The sequence below is a fragment of the Dendrobates tinctorius genome, unplaced genomic scaffold (genome assembly GCF_039654945.1).
Source record: "Dendrobates tinctorius isolate UK_male_01 unplaced genomic scaffold, ASM3965494v1 ptg000115l, whole genome shotgun sequence".
Classification (NCBI taxonomy): Eukaryota; Metazoa; Chordata; class Amphibia; order Anura; family Dendrobatidae; genus Dendrobates; species Dendrobates tinctorius.
Window position 1 is genome coordinate 2,921,553 of NW_027361783.1, and position 13,372 is coordinate 2,934,924.

The following is a 13,372-nucleotide window of genomic DNA, read 5'->3' on the forward strand; positions in this document are numbered from 1 at the left end:
ATCAGAGGCTCTCAAACACGACATGGCGTCTGATCTCAATTCCAGCCAATTCTACGTTGAAAAAGTCAAACTGTGCTCCTTCCCTTCTAAGCTCTGCCATGCGCCCAAACAGTGGTTTACCCCCACATATGGGGTATCAGCATACTCAGGACAAATTGCACAACAACTTTTGGGGTCCAATTTCTCCTGTTACCCTTGGGGAAAATAAAAAATTGAGGGCAAAAATATCATTTTTGTGGAAAAAAAATGATTTTTTTATGGCTCTAGGTTATAAACTTCTGTGAAGCACTAGGGAGTTCAAAGTGCTCAACACACATCTAGATAAGTTCCTTGGGGGGGTCTAGTTTCCAAAATGGGGTCACTTGTGGGTGGTTTCCACAGTTTAGGCACATCAGGGGCTCTCCAAACACGACATGACACTCGCAGACCATTCCATCGAAGTCTGCATTCCAAAACGTCACTACTTCCCCTCCGAGCCCCAACATGTGCCCATACAGTAGTTTTCTCCCACATATGGGGTATCAGCGTACTCAGGACAAATTGGACAACAACTTTTGGGGTCCAATTTCTCCTGCTACCCTTGGGAAAATAAAACAAATTGGGGACTAAAAGATCATGTTTGTGCAAAAAATGATTTTTTTTTTTTATTTTCACGCCCGGGCATTATAAACTTCTGTGAAGCACTTGGGGGTTCAAAGTGCTCACCACACATCTAGATAAGTTCCTTGGGGGGTCTAGCTTCCAAAATGGGGTCACTTGTGGGGCACATCAGGGGCTCTCCAAATGCGACATGGCGTCCGATCTCAATTCCAGCTAATTTTGCATTGAAAAAGTCAAACTGCACTCCTTCCCTTCTGAGCTCTGCCATGTGCCAAAACAGTGGTCCCCCCCCCCCCCACATATCAATGTTCACTTTTTTTAAACATTCAAAAAATTCCTGTGAAGCACCTGAAGGGTTAATAAACTTCTTGAATGTTGTTGTGAGCACCTTGAGTGGTGCAGTTTTTAGAATGGTGTCACTTTTGGGTATTTTCTATCATATAGACCCCTCAAAGTGTTTTCAAATGTGATGTGGTCCCTAAAAAAAAAAAAAAAATGGTATCTTAAAAATGTGAAATTGCTGGTAAACTTTTAACCCTTATAACTTCCTATCAAAAAAACCGATTTTGGTTCCAAAATTGTGCTGCTGTAAAATAGACATGTGGGAAATGTTACTTATTAAGTATTTTGTGTGACATATCTCTGTGATTTAAGGGCATGAAAATTCAAAGTTGGAAAATTGCAAAATTTTTGCCAAATTTCCCTTTTGCGTTTGTGGAAAAAAAAAAAGTCATATCAATGAAATTTTACCACTATCATGAAGTGCAATATGTCACGAGAAAACAGTGTCAGAATCACCGGGATCCATGGAAGCGTTCCAGAGTTATTACCTCATAAAGGTACAGTGGTCAGAATTATAAAAATTGGCCCGTCATTAAAGTGCAAACCACCCCTAGGGGTAAAGGGGTTAAAACGAAAACAAATAAAAACACAATCACATATTTGGTATTACTATATCCAGAAAATTCCAGTGTCTCAAAATATAAAATGAATCCGATCTGTAAATGACGTACTGAGAAAAAAAATTGGCAGAATTGCGTTTTTTAAGCTGCTGCAACATGGTAATAAGAGGTGGTCCAAACATCGTATATACCGCAAAATGGTATTGGTAATATCGTCAGCTCAGGGCTCAAAAAGTAAGCCCTCAGTCAGTCCTACATCCCAAAAACTGAAAACGTTACAAGTCTCAGACAAAAAGAATTTTTTTTTTTTTTTACAAATTTCATCAAAGATGAACCATACATGTTTAATTGTACTGACCTGGAGAATCATATTGTCAGTTTTACCGTATAGTGTGAATATGGTTAAATTAAAAGAAAAAAATTTTTTACAATTTCAACACACTTGGAATTTTTTTCCTGCTTTCCAGTTCATCACATGATAAAATGAATGATGTCATTCAGAAGTACAACTTGTACAGCAAAAATCAAGCTCTCTTACGGACATGTGGACAAAAAAATAAATAAATGTAAAATAGCCCGATCACGAAGGGATTAATGTGGATTGGTTACCAGAGATCACATATATTATATGCACTGTATGTGTTTTAACACCTTTCTATCATAGCAGGCATTAACTATTTTCTCTTTCCCCCATGACGGCATCACGGAGAGAGAGATCCGCCCTCAGGGACAGGAAACCTACAGATGAAAAAGGCGGTACCTCTCTCCCACATCAGTTTGTTTCCTGTCCCTGACGGGGAACCTACAGCACATACCTGCAGTCGACGTGGGATGCCGGGGAACCGAGCCAGTCCGGTGATAGGCAGCGGGGCTCCCTGCCTCAGCTGGGTCGAGGCCTTGCGCAGGCTCCCCCCGTAGCACCACCACCGAGGTCGGCGGGCCTTGAGGGTGAGTGGAGGAGAGGCAGCGAAGATCTGTGGGAGGCTCCCTTAAAAATATTATCCCTTAAAAATATTATCCCTTAAGACCTGCCTCCTCGTAGCCTTAACTTCCGCCCGCCGCATTAGTGATATACAAGCTTTGTCTGCCTACTCGCCCTTCACGCAAGTTGTGGATGATAGGGTAGTTCTTAGAACCGACCCAGCATATCTCCCCAAGGTATCCTCACAGTTTCATAGGACCCAGGAAATCTCCCTACCCTCCTTCTGTCCCAATCCCAAAAACAAAACAGAGGAGGTATGGCACACTTTAGACGTAAAAAGATGCCTGGTCCAGTATTTAACAACCACAAGGGAGCTTAGGAAGGATAGGGCTCTGTTTGTCTGTTTTCAGGGTCCTCGAAAGGGTCAAAAAGCATCAAAGGCCACACTGGCGAGGTGGATAAGAGAGGCCATGACCCTATCCTACTCCTCCTGTGGGGCGGCCATCCCGGAGGACGTAAGGGCCCATTCAACCAGGGCACTGGCATCACCTTGGGCGGAGAAAGCCAGCGCTTCAATAGAACAGATATGTAGAGCTGCCACTTGGTCTTCCCCCCTCTACATTTTTCAAACATTACCGTCTAGACTTGACCTCCTCTTCAGATCTCACCTTTGGGAAAAGGGTTCTGGAAGCGGTGGTCCCTCCCTAGATGTACAATCTTTGTAATTCTCTCCGTGGTGCCGTCATGGGGGAAAGAGAAAATCGTAGTTGCTTACCGATAACTGTATTTCTCTGATCCCATGACGGCACCCGTACATCCCCTCCCTTTCACACACACAGGTGTGCACATTAGAGTGAGTTAGTTAGCTTTAGTACTTAGCCACATGGTGCCTCTATTAAGCTTAAGTTGAGTAATTTGATTAATTTTGGATTTTTTATAACCATTTGAGTTGCAGCTGAAAGTTCTGTGTAATGCTCTCTAAGGCTGTGTGCACACGCTGCGGTTTAGGTGCGGATTCATCCGCGCGGATTTTGTAAAATCCGCAGGTGAAACCGCAGGTCAAAATACCTGCGGTTTTACCTGCGGATTGCTCTGCGGTTTTGCCCTGCGGTTTTTCATCTCCTCAATAGAGGAGATGGCAAACCGCAGGAGAATCCGCAGAAAGAATTGACATGTCAATTCTTTCTGCGGATTGAAAACCGCAGATAATCCGCGCAGAAAATTCCGCACCGTCTGCACTGCGGTTTTTGATTCCCATAGGGAATCATGGTACTGTACACCGCAGCAAAAACTGCTGCGGGTCTGCAGCGGCCAAAACCGCTGCGGAACCGCAGCAAAATCCGCAGCGTGTGCACACAGCCTAAACCAACTGATGTGGGAGAGAGGTACCGCCTTTTTCATCTGTAGGTTTCCTGTCCCTGAGGGCGGATCCCTCTCTCTGTGGTGCCATCATGGGGGATCAGAGAAATACAGTTATCGGTGAGTAACTACGCTTTTCAGCACCTTGTGCTACAGTAGCCTCTGTGTACACTCGCACCACAGAAGCTAAGGCCTGTTGCACACCAGTTTTTCCAGATCAGTCAAAATCCGCCAAAATTTGAAAATGGAGGATCCGCTAAAAATGTGTAAAAACTGATGCAAGCGGATGGTACAGATCCGTTTTTGACGGATCCGCTATACGGATTTTTGTATGGATCCGTCGAAAACCGGATCCGTTCCATCCGCTGGCATCCGTTTTTGCCATCCGTTAGATCCGTTTTCTGACGGATCCGTTTTTCCACACCTCCAAAATGGGATGCTCCCAAATATGATAGGCTCTTGGAAAATGCTCCCAAATGTGATTGGATCCTGGAAACTAGGGAAAACTATATCTATGGTGTTGTAAAACAATATCTTTGAAAGGTTGTAGAGCTAGTGGCAGCGATGGAAGGAGTTATTGCGAGTAATAGCTTCTGTGTGGAATTTGATCTTCACTGCAATCGGTTGGCAATTATTGCTCTCCAGAGGGAGAAAAGAAGATTGCGAATCCTGCGCTGGAGAAGGAAGAGACGACGGCAGTGGATTCATCCGATAAATGCTCAGACCCTTGGCGTGTTTTCTACACTGTATCTTGAATTGAGGGATAACCCAGACAAGTTCTTCAACTATGTGCGCATGAGACAGGACCTGTTCGAGATTTTGGTGGAGTGTGTTGGAGCGCAAATCCGAAGAAGGGATACCTACATGCGCTTTTCTATTTCACCGGCGGAGCGTTTGATGGTGACCCTTCAGTAAGTTATCTATTTTTTAAAATGTTTCAGATTCTGCAGACTTTTATTGTCATGTTATGGCTTGTAGTTTGTATTAATTTTACTTTTTTCCCTTTTTTACCAGATTCCTGGCAACTGGAGAATCCTTCACCTCCCTCCATTACCAGTTCCGGCTTGGGATTTCAACAATATCTGGAATTGTCCAACAGACCTGCCGGGCATTGTGGGATTGTCTACACGAGGAATACATCCCACAGCCAACACAGGAAAGGTGGCTGGAGATTGCAGACAACTTTGAACAAATGTGCCAGTTTCCAAATTGCGTTGGTGCCGTGGATGGGAAGCATATAAGGATTGTGAAACCCATTGGATCTGGATCAGAATTTTTCAACTACAAGAAATTCTTTTCAATTGTACTTATGGTCATTGCAGACGCAAAATGCAAATTTATTGCCGTGGACATTGGTGCGTAAGGTCGTTCAAATGATTCTCAGGTCTTCAAGATGTCCGCAATGGGCCGTCGTTTGTATGGAGACAATTTTGATTTCCCACCTCCAAGACCACTCCCTGGAACAACAGGCCCACCAATGCTATTTGTGTGTGTTGGTAAGGACGCATTTCAGCTGTCCAAACATCTTCTCAAGCCATATGGTAGTCATGGATTGACACACGGGAAAAAAATAGTTAACTATCGATTGACAAGAACGCGAAGAGTGGTGGAGTGTGCTTTTGGGATTTTAACTGCAAAATGGAGAGTGCTGTTAACTGCCATAAAAATGAAAACTGAGACTGTGGATGAGGTGGTGAAGGCATGTGTCATCCTGCACAACTTTGTACTTTCAAAGGAACCTGTTTCCATGGAAGAAAATGTTTGTGAAACCACCTTGTGGGATTATCAGCAGCCAACTGTTCGGAGTACTGTCAGTGTCAAGAATGAGGAACACATTTACGGATTATTTTCTGTCACCAGAAGGAAGAGTCGACTGGCAAGATGACAAGGTATAATTAATTTTTTTTTTTTTTTTTACCAAGGTTCCTTTTTTGGATAAGAAAAACTTTAGTAATTTTTCCTTTTTTAGTTTTGATACCTTTACACAAATTGTGGGTAATAAGTGTTGTGTTTTATTACCTGTACACCACCAGTGTAATTTACCAAGTGTTGCGTTTTTTGTACCTTTACACCACCGGTGTACTTTGAAATGTTACCATGTGTTGTGTATTTGTATATGTACACCACCGGTGTACTTTCAACCTTTTACCAAGAACTTAGGAAAAAAAGGAAAATACACAATAAAATTCTTTTGGAACAGAAACTTGTTTATTTTGCAATTTTTTTTCAAAATTGACTTTTATTAATTTTGAGAAAACTGTTTTAACTTTTTTTTTTCTAAAATTACATATATAACATTTTTTAGAAGATTACAGATGCCGATATTGTTGGGTGGAGATATCATCGGAGGGGTTAACAGGGTTGACCACTTCGAGGGTTGGGGTGGAGGACTGGGAAGGGAGTTGGTGAGGATCAGAAGTGGAAGGGGGGTTGAAAACATGAGGTTGGGATGGGAGTTGATGGACAGAGGAGGTTTGTGGGAACATTGAAGGTGTGTGTGGGGGTGGGTATGGTGAGGGCATTGGGGTATAATGCAATGGGGAAGAAAGGTACTGGGAAGAATGGAATGGGGAACTATTAGAAAGGAGAGGGAGTGGTAGGATGATGGATGGTGGTGGAAGGATGGACGGGGGAAGGATGGACAGAGGGAGTATGGACAGAGGGAGGATGTGATGGAATAGGTGCATGGGTAGAATGGGATGCTTCGGAGAGTACAGCCACTAGAGCATTGTGACAGGCTTGCACCACATGCATCTGCTGGTGAGTACTTAAACCTTCCATTTGCCGGACAACTGACTGAAAAAAAAATATGTCTCGGCGTCTGGTTTGACTCTGCATTCATCCGTTCCATGTAGCTTCTGAGTTCCATGATACTTTGACTTATCATGTTCAACCCAGAAGCTAACTGTTGTCCATAAATGTGGAAACCATTCTGGACGGTTGAGTTCAGACTCAAACAGTCAGATAAGGTCATCCTTTCCTGACATCTCAGATGCTGCCGGCCAGAACCAAAAGTTGGTCGAGATGTTGCGGCAGTGTCAGAGGGATGGGGTAAAGGGTACTGTAAGTTGTCACCAGCAGCTTCGTGTGATGAAGTCTGCCCTGCTGCTCCAGTGCTGGTGGAGGGGATAGAGGGACGAGACAAGAGGGAAGGTAGAGAAGGGTCGGATACCTCGATGTGGTCACCGGTGGCGGTCTCCGAAGGGATCCCTCCAGAGGGAGGCAACTCAGAAGCAGGCTCCCGAGTGCTGCAGACGGTGCTAAAAAAAAAAAAATATATATTAATATATTGATATTTCATTTAACATTGCTGAAAAAAAAAATTGGTTAAACATGTAAACATTTGTACTACAGAAATGGTGTGTGGAATATTTACCTTCTGCTCACCATCGTTGACCGGAGGAGCAACAGGGCTCTGTAATGTTTATACGGGGTGCTCCTGCGTCCTCCCGATCCACTCGGGGCCTGCATCTCTTTGTTGAAGTCCCTCTTGAAGCGATCCCTGAACGACCATCACCGTATGATAACCCTGTCACCTATGAAGGAAAAAAAAAAAAAGTGGTTAGTATTCAACACTTCACATGTTGTAATATAAGTTACTGAAATTGGAATACTTATGCACAAAATCTCTGGTCCTCGCATCGAGCTCCTCCCAGTTCTCAACAACCTCCGAACACACCTCATTCCATAGCCGTCGGGTGGTTGGTTGGTCAGCATGTAAGCGGTTTGCCATGTTCCACAGCGGCTCCCATGGTTGGACAACCTCAATGAGGGTGTCCACATCGATGATGATACTCTCTTCCACATGTCTGTGGGGAGCATGCTGTGAAACCTGTGAAGAAAAAAAAATAAACAAAAAAATGATTACATTCAAACACATGAGGTTCATTAATCAATCACCCAAATAAAGGTTTACTTACCGCTCGCCGACCACCAGATGCAGCACCTCAACGACGCTGGGATGTCCAGGGAGTCGCTCTAGTGCGGGCACCGGATTCTGAGGACTGTAAAAAAAAAAAAAAAAAAAAAATTTTAGGTTTGTATGGATGCGTAGTTATTGTGTGTGCTGTGATGAATGTTTGTGTTGGGTGTAGCATTATGTATGTATGTATGAGTTTTTGTATCTGCTAAACTTACACTCTGCGCGCCCCCTCCTTGCATTTCTCCACCCTGCATGTCTCCTCCTGGAAGCTCCTCAGATTCAGCTTCCTGTGAAAACATAATACATGCATATAGGGTTAAAAGAAAAAAAAAATTACCTCAGTTCGCTGATGATGTGAGGGGGAGCTCTCAGAAGAAGACATTGCTGCGGCCTGGCTTGCGGGTCTGCTGCGGTGTGGCTGTCGGGTCCTTCCTGATCGGATCTGCAAGTATAAAAACTCTTGTAAAGCTACTATACAAAGGATCAGAAAAAGCTTTCAGGCCAATATACTTAGAGGGAAAATAGAACTGGTTGCCTATCAGCTGCGGTCTGGCTGGCTGCTCTCTGCTGCGGCCTGGCTGGCAGTGCTTCCTGATCAGATCGGCAAGTATAAAGACACTTGTAAAGCTACTATACAAAGGATCAGAAAAAGCTTTCAGGCCAATATACTTACAGGGAAAATAGAACTGGTTGCCTATCTGCTGTGGCCTGGCTGGCGGCTCTCTGCTGTGGCCTGGCTGGCGGCTCTCTGCTGTGGCCTGGCTGGCGGCTCTCTGCTGTGGCCTGGCTGGCGGCTCTCTGCTGTGGCCTGGCTGGCGGCTCTCTGCTGTGACCTGGCTGGCGGCTCTCTGCTGTGGCCTGGCTGGCGGCTCTCTGCTGTGGCCTGGCTGGCGGCTCTCTGCTGTGGCCTGGCTGGCGGCTCTCTGCTGTGGCCTGGCTGGCGGCTCTCTGCTGTGGCCTGGCTGGCGGCTCTCTGCTGTGGCCTGGCTGGCGGCTCTCTGCTGTGGCCTGGCTGGCGGTGTTTCCTGATCAGATCTGCATGTATAAAGACACTTGTAAAGCTACTATACAAAGGATCAGAAAAAGCTTTCAGGCCAATATACTTACAAGGAAAATAGAACTGGTTGACTATGTGCTGCGGTCTGGCTGGCGGCTCTCTGCTGCACCCTAGCGGGTACTTCCTGAACGGATCTGCAAGTATAAAGAGAATTTTAATAACATAGAAAAATAAAAATCTTCATTGGTATTAATGTGTGTAATTCCCTGAAACTCTCACTGAGAGTATACCCAAGTGTTTGCATGTGTGTAATTCCCTGAAACTCTCACTGAGAGTATACCCAAGTGTTTGCATGTGTAAATTCCAATCTCTCACTTGAGAGTATAACCACACTTGCTTACCAAAAACCAACACTTAATGTACCTTTTTTGCACGTATACCCATACTTAATTTTACCTGGTTTTAAAATAATACTACGGACAGTTTTTATAAACAGTTTTTATTAATTTTTTTTTCACAAGTAGGAGCTACTCTGCTCTTTATTTTAAATACCAAAATAAAAAAAATCCAGAAAACATACTACAGTCACACCACATACAGCACCACATACAATACACAACACAATCACAGCACAATTGCAAATATGGAAGTAAAATTGTAGTACTATGAAAATAAAATTCAGTACACATACAACAATATTTCGCTTTAATTATTGTATTGTTAACGTTGTTACTTATGACTGTTGTGTTTGAAACTGTTCAACTGTAAAGCGCTGCGGAATATGTTGGCGCTATATAAATAAAGATTATTATTATTATTAACAGAAGAACAATTAAAGTATGAAAAAAAGGCATAATAAAAATACACACACACACAGACATGCAACACTGGTAGGCCACAAACATACATGCAGGTAGGCAGACCCCACACACAGGCCACAGACATGCCCCACACAAATAGTTTAATACTCACACAATTGCAGGATTTGGTGGCTTTGGTAGCAGGCCTCTCCGTCTTGGCTTGGTGCTGAGCAGGTGCTGTCAGGCCTCTTGCTCCAGGAGTCTTGCAGCTGGGGGTCTTGCTGCTGGGCAGGTTATGGCAGGTTTTATGGCTGGCTATCAGGCTCTGTCTCTCCTCAGATGTGGGTCTTGCTGCTGGGCTGGTTTTATGGCTGGCTATCATGCTCTGTCTCTCCTCAGCTGGGGGTCTTTCTGCTGGGCAGGTGCTGTCTGGCTTGCTCTGTGTCTTCTCAGTCTGGCTGGTGCTGGATGTCTGGGCCCAATGATTAATTAGCCCACCTTATATAGTTTTTGGACTGTCTGGAAAAGTATCTTTTTTTCTGAGCATGCTCAGTGCGATTTAGCGGATTACGCCAGTGGATTCCGCAAAATAGCGGTTCCCGGCGGATCCGCCGCCCATTCTACCGCATGGCGGACGACGGCGGATCCGCCATTTTGACGGTGCCAAAAAACGTTGCAAAGTCCGTTCACCTCAGACAGAATCCGCCGAATAGCGGACGTAACGGATGACCATCCGCCACTAATGTATCTCTATGGGAAAAAATGGCGGATCCGCCACAAGAAAAGCGGATCCGCCATTTTCAAATTTTGGCGGATTTTGACTGATCTGGAAAAACTGATGTGTGAAACAGGCCTAACCTTATCACACAAATGTGTCTTTCCTTAGACCTCTTTTGGTAGGTACTAGCCAGTACATGCTAGGACCATCCTACAAGTCCTGAGTTATTGGAAATGCTCTGACCAAATTGCCTAGTAATAACAATGGTGTCAAAGTTGCTAGTTTGACCTGCCTCCAACATGGTAATTTCACTGTGTCACAGGATAATCAATCTTATTTATGTCCCCAGGTTTAAAAAAGGGGTGTTCCCACAATAGAAATCTTTCCCTTTACCACAGGGGAAATAGCCGAACGTCATACTCTGCTTTGTTCAGCAGTCCCATGGACAATGTATGGAGCGGAGATCGAGTATTTGAACTATATACTATGGTTAGGGAGTAATGTAATACATTTAGTACATTCACCTGTATACTATATGTTCAATGCATCATGCATCAATCCTGCCACTAGATGTCACCGTCTTAACTGACAGTAGTTATAAATGCATTTATGCTGTGTTAGGTTGCAAAATAAATGTCTGATTTATCGACTCAGCAGTATAAAAAAATTTTACAAATCAAGTTTTGTGATTTTTACATCTTTGTTTTCTATGAACTATTAATATATTTGATTGCAACATTTTAACTTTAAAATTTTTTGGACTTTTTTTCCGTTTACAGCTGGTTGACAGTGAGGTGGTGATGCTTTCTGCCCACTGGGAGAAGAAGAGAAATGGCCTGTTGGAACTGCAAGAGCAGCTGCAGAACATTCCCGTCTTCCTAGCAGATCTTCAGTCAGTCACAGCTAAACTTGGTAGGCAGCCCTTTTAGAAATTAGTCACTTGTTTCCAGAACTGAATTGTGTGAAAACATCTGGTTAGTCGGATTCATAGCGTTATATTTTTGGCCAGTGTATACTGCTTCAGGTGAACTTTGATAGGAGTCTGTGAATGTTTCTTTTCTAAACCATTCCATTGCAGTCGTCAGAAACTGAACAATTGGAATAACAGGATTTTTGGGTTGCTTACCGTAAAATCTGTTTCTCGGAGCCTTCATTGGGGGACACAGAGACCATGGGTGTACGCTGCTGCCACTAGGAGGCTGACACTATGCACAAAAAAAGGGTTAGCTCCTCCTCCGCAGTGTACACCCCACCGACCGGCAGGAAATTCCTCAGTTAGTGAGAAAGCAGTAGGAGAAGTAACAGAATAGATTGAAAAACAGAACAGACAACTCAACTGTAAATAACCAACAAACATAAGAACAGGAGTTGCAGAACATGGGAGGGTGCTGTGTCCCCCAATGAAGGCTCCGAGAAACAGATTTTACGGTAAGCAACCCAAAAATCCTGTTTTCTCGTTCGCCTTATTGGGGGACACAGAGACCATAGGACGTCCCAAAGCAGTCCCTGGGGAGGGAAAGCAAACTTCCATCAGGCCTGCGGACTCACCACCGCTGCCTGCAGAATCCTTCTACCTAGGCTGGCATCCGCCGAAGCGTAGGTGTGGACCTTGTAGAATTTCACAAATGTGTGAACCGATGACCAGGTAGCAGCTTTGCAAGCTGCAGCGCGGAAGCTCTGTGGCGCACCGTCCAGGAGGTACCCACTGCCCGGGTAGAGTGAGCTCTAATTCCCGGAGGGGTCACTCGATGTTTGACCCGGTAGGCCTCCAAAATTGCCGATCTGATCCAGCGAGCAATAGTAGCTTTGGAGGCCGGCTGACCTCTCTGCACCCCATCTGGAAGGATGAAGAGAGAGTCTGTCTTCCGCAAAGAAGTCATCCTAGCTAGGTAGACCTTCATCGCCCTGACCAAGTCCAGCTTGTTAAAGGAGCGGTCCCGAGGACGAGCTGGACCCGGACAAAATGACGGGAGAACAGTATCCTCATTCAGGTGGAAAGTGGACAGCACTTTAAGAAGGAAAGCGGGAGGAGGCCGCAGAACTACCTTGTCCTAGTGGAGTACCAAGAAAGGAGAGCAGCAAGAGAGGGCCGCCAATTCCGACACGCGCCGGATGGAGGTGATGGCCACTAGGAAGGCTACTTTCCATGAAAGGAGGGATAGGGGAAAGTTCCCTGAGAGGTTCAAAGGTAGGACCTTGCAGAGCCTCAAGAACCAGATTAAGATCCCAAGGATCTACGGCCGCTCGGTACGGAGGAGCCGTATGAGCCACTCCTTGAAGGAAGGTTTTGACCTGAGGACGGGAGACCAACGTCTTCTGAAATAAAATGGACAGCGCCGAAACTGACCTTTTAAAGAGCTGAGGGCAAGGCCTGCATCAAGCCCTGCCTGAAGAAACGCCAGGACAGAAGGGAGCGAAAAATGCATGGGCAGAATGTCGGTGGACTCGCACCAAGTGAAATAGGCCTTCCAGGTACGGTAATAAACTTTGGAAGACGATGGCTTTCTGGCCCGGATCATAGTATGAATAACTCGATCCGAAAAGCCTGATCATTTCAAAACCTCGGTTTCAACAGCCACGCCGTTAAACTGAGTGGCCGAGAATTGGAGTGGCAAATCGGACCTTGAGACAGCAGATCTGCCCTGTCTGGAAGCTTCCAGGGGGCGTCCGCGAGAAGGTTGACGATGTCCGTGAACCAAGCCCTTCTGGGCCAATTTGGGGCGATGAGTGATTGGAATTCCTTCCGCCTTGATTTTCTTCAACAGCCTGGGAAGAAGAGGCAGAGGAGGGAATAGGTAGGGGAGATTAAACTGCGACCAAGGAATGGCCAGAGCGCTGGCGCCCACTGCGAGAGGATCTCGAGCCCTGGATACAAACTGTGGGACTTTCCTGTTGAGGCGAGAAGCTCCGGGGTTCCCCAACGACGGCAAAGCTGAAGAAATACCTCCGGACGTAGGGACCACTCTCCCGCCACGAGACCCTCGCGGCTGAGAAAATCGGCGGCCCAGTTGTCCACGCCGGGAATGTGCACCGCGGATATTGCCGGGACTGAAAGCTCTGCCCAATGAAGAATCTTGGACACTTCTGCCAGGGCTGAGACACTCCGTGTCCCCCCCTGGCGGTTGACATATGCCACCGCTGTGGCATTGACT

General features: G+C 45.4%; 1 protein-coding gene across 3 annotated transcripts in view; it reads left to right on the top strand.

The window, feature by feature from the left end:
• The window catches only part of DTNBP1 (dystrobrevin binding protein 1), a 175,856-nt gene that overhangs the window by 21,927 nt on the left and 140,557 nt on the right, over positions 1–13,372 (top strand). For all 3 annotated transcript variants that reach the window (XM_073589948.1, XM_073589947.1, XM_073589949.1), the window contains exon 5: positions 11,000–11,132. In XM_073589948.1, coding sequence (XP_073446049.1) covers positions 11,000–11,132 — 133 coding nt within the window. The remainder of the gene's footprint in view (positions 1–10,999; positions 11,133–13,372) is intronic.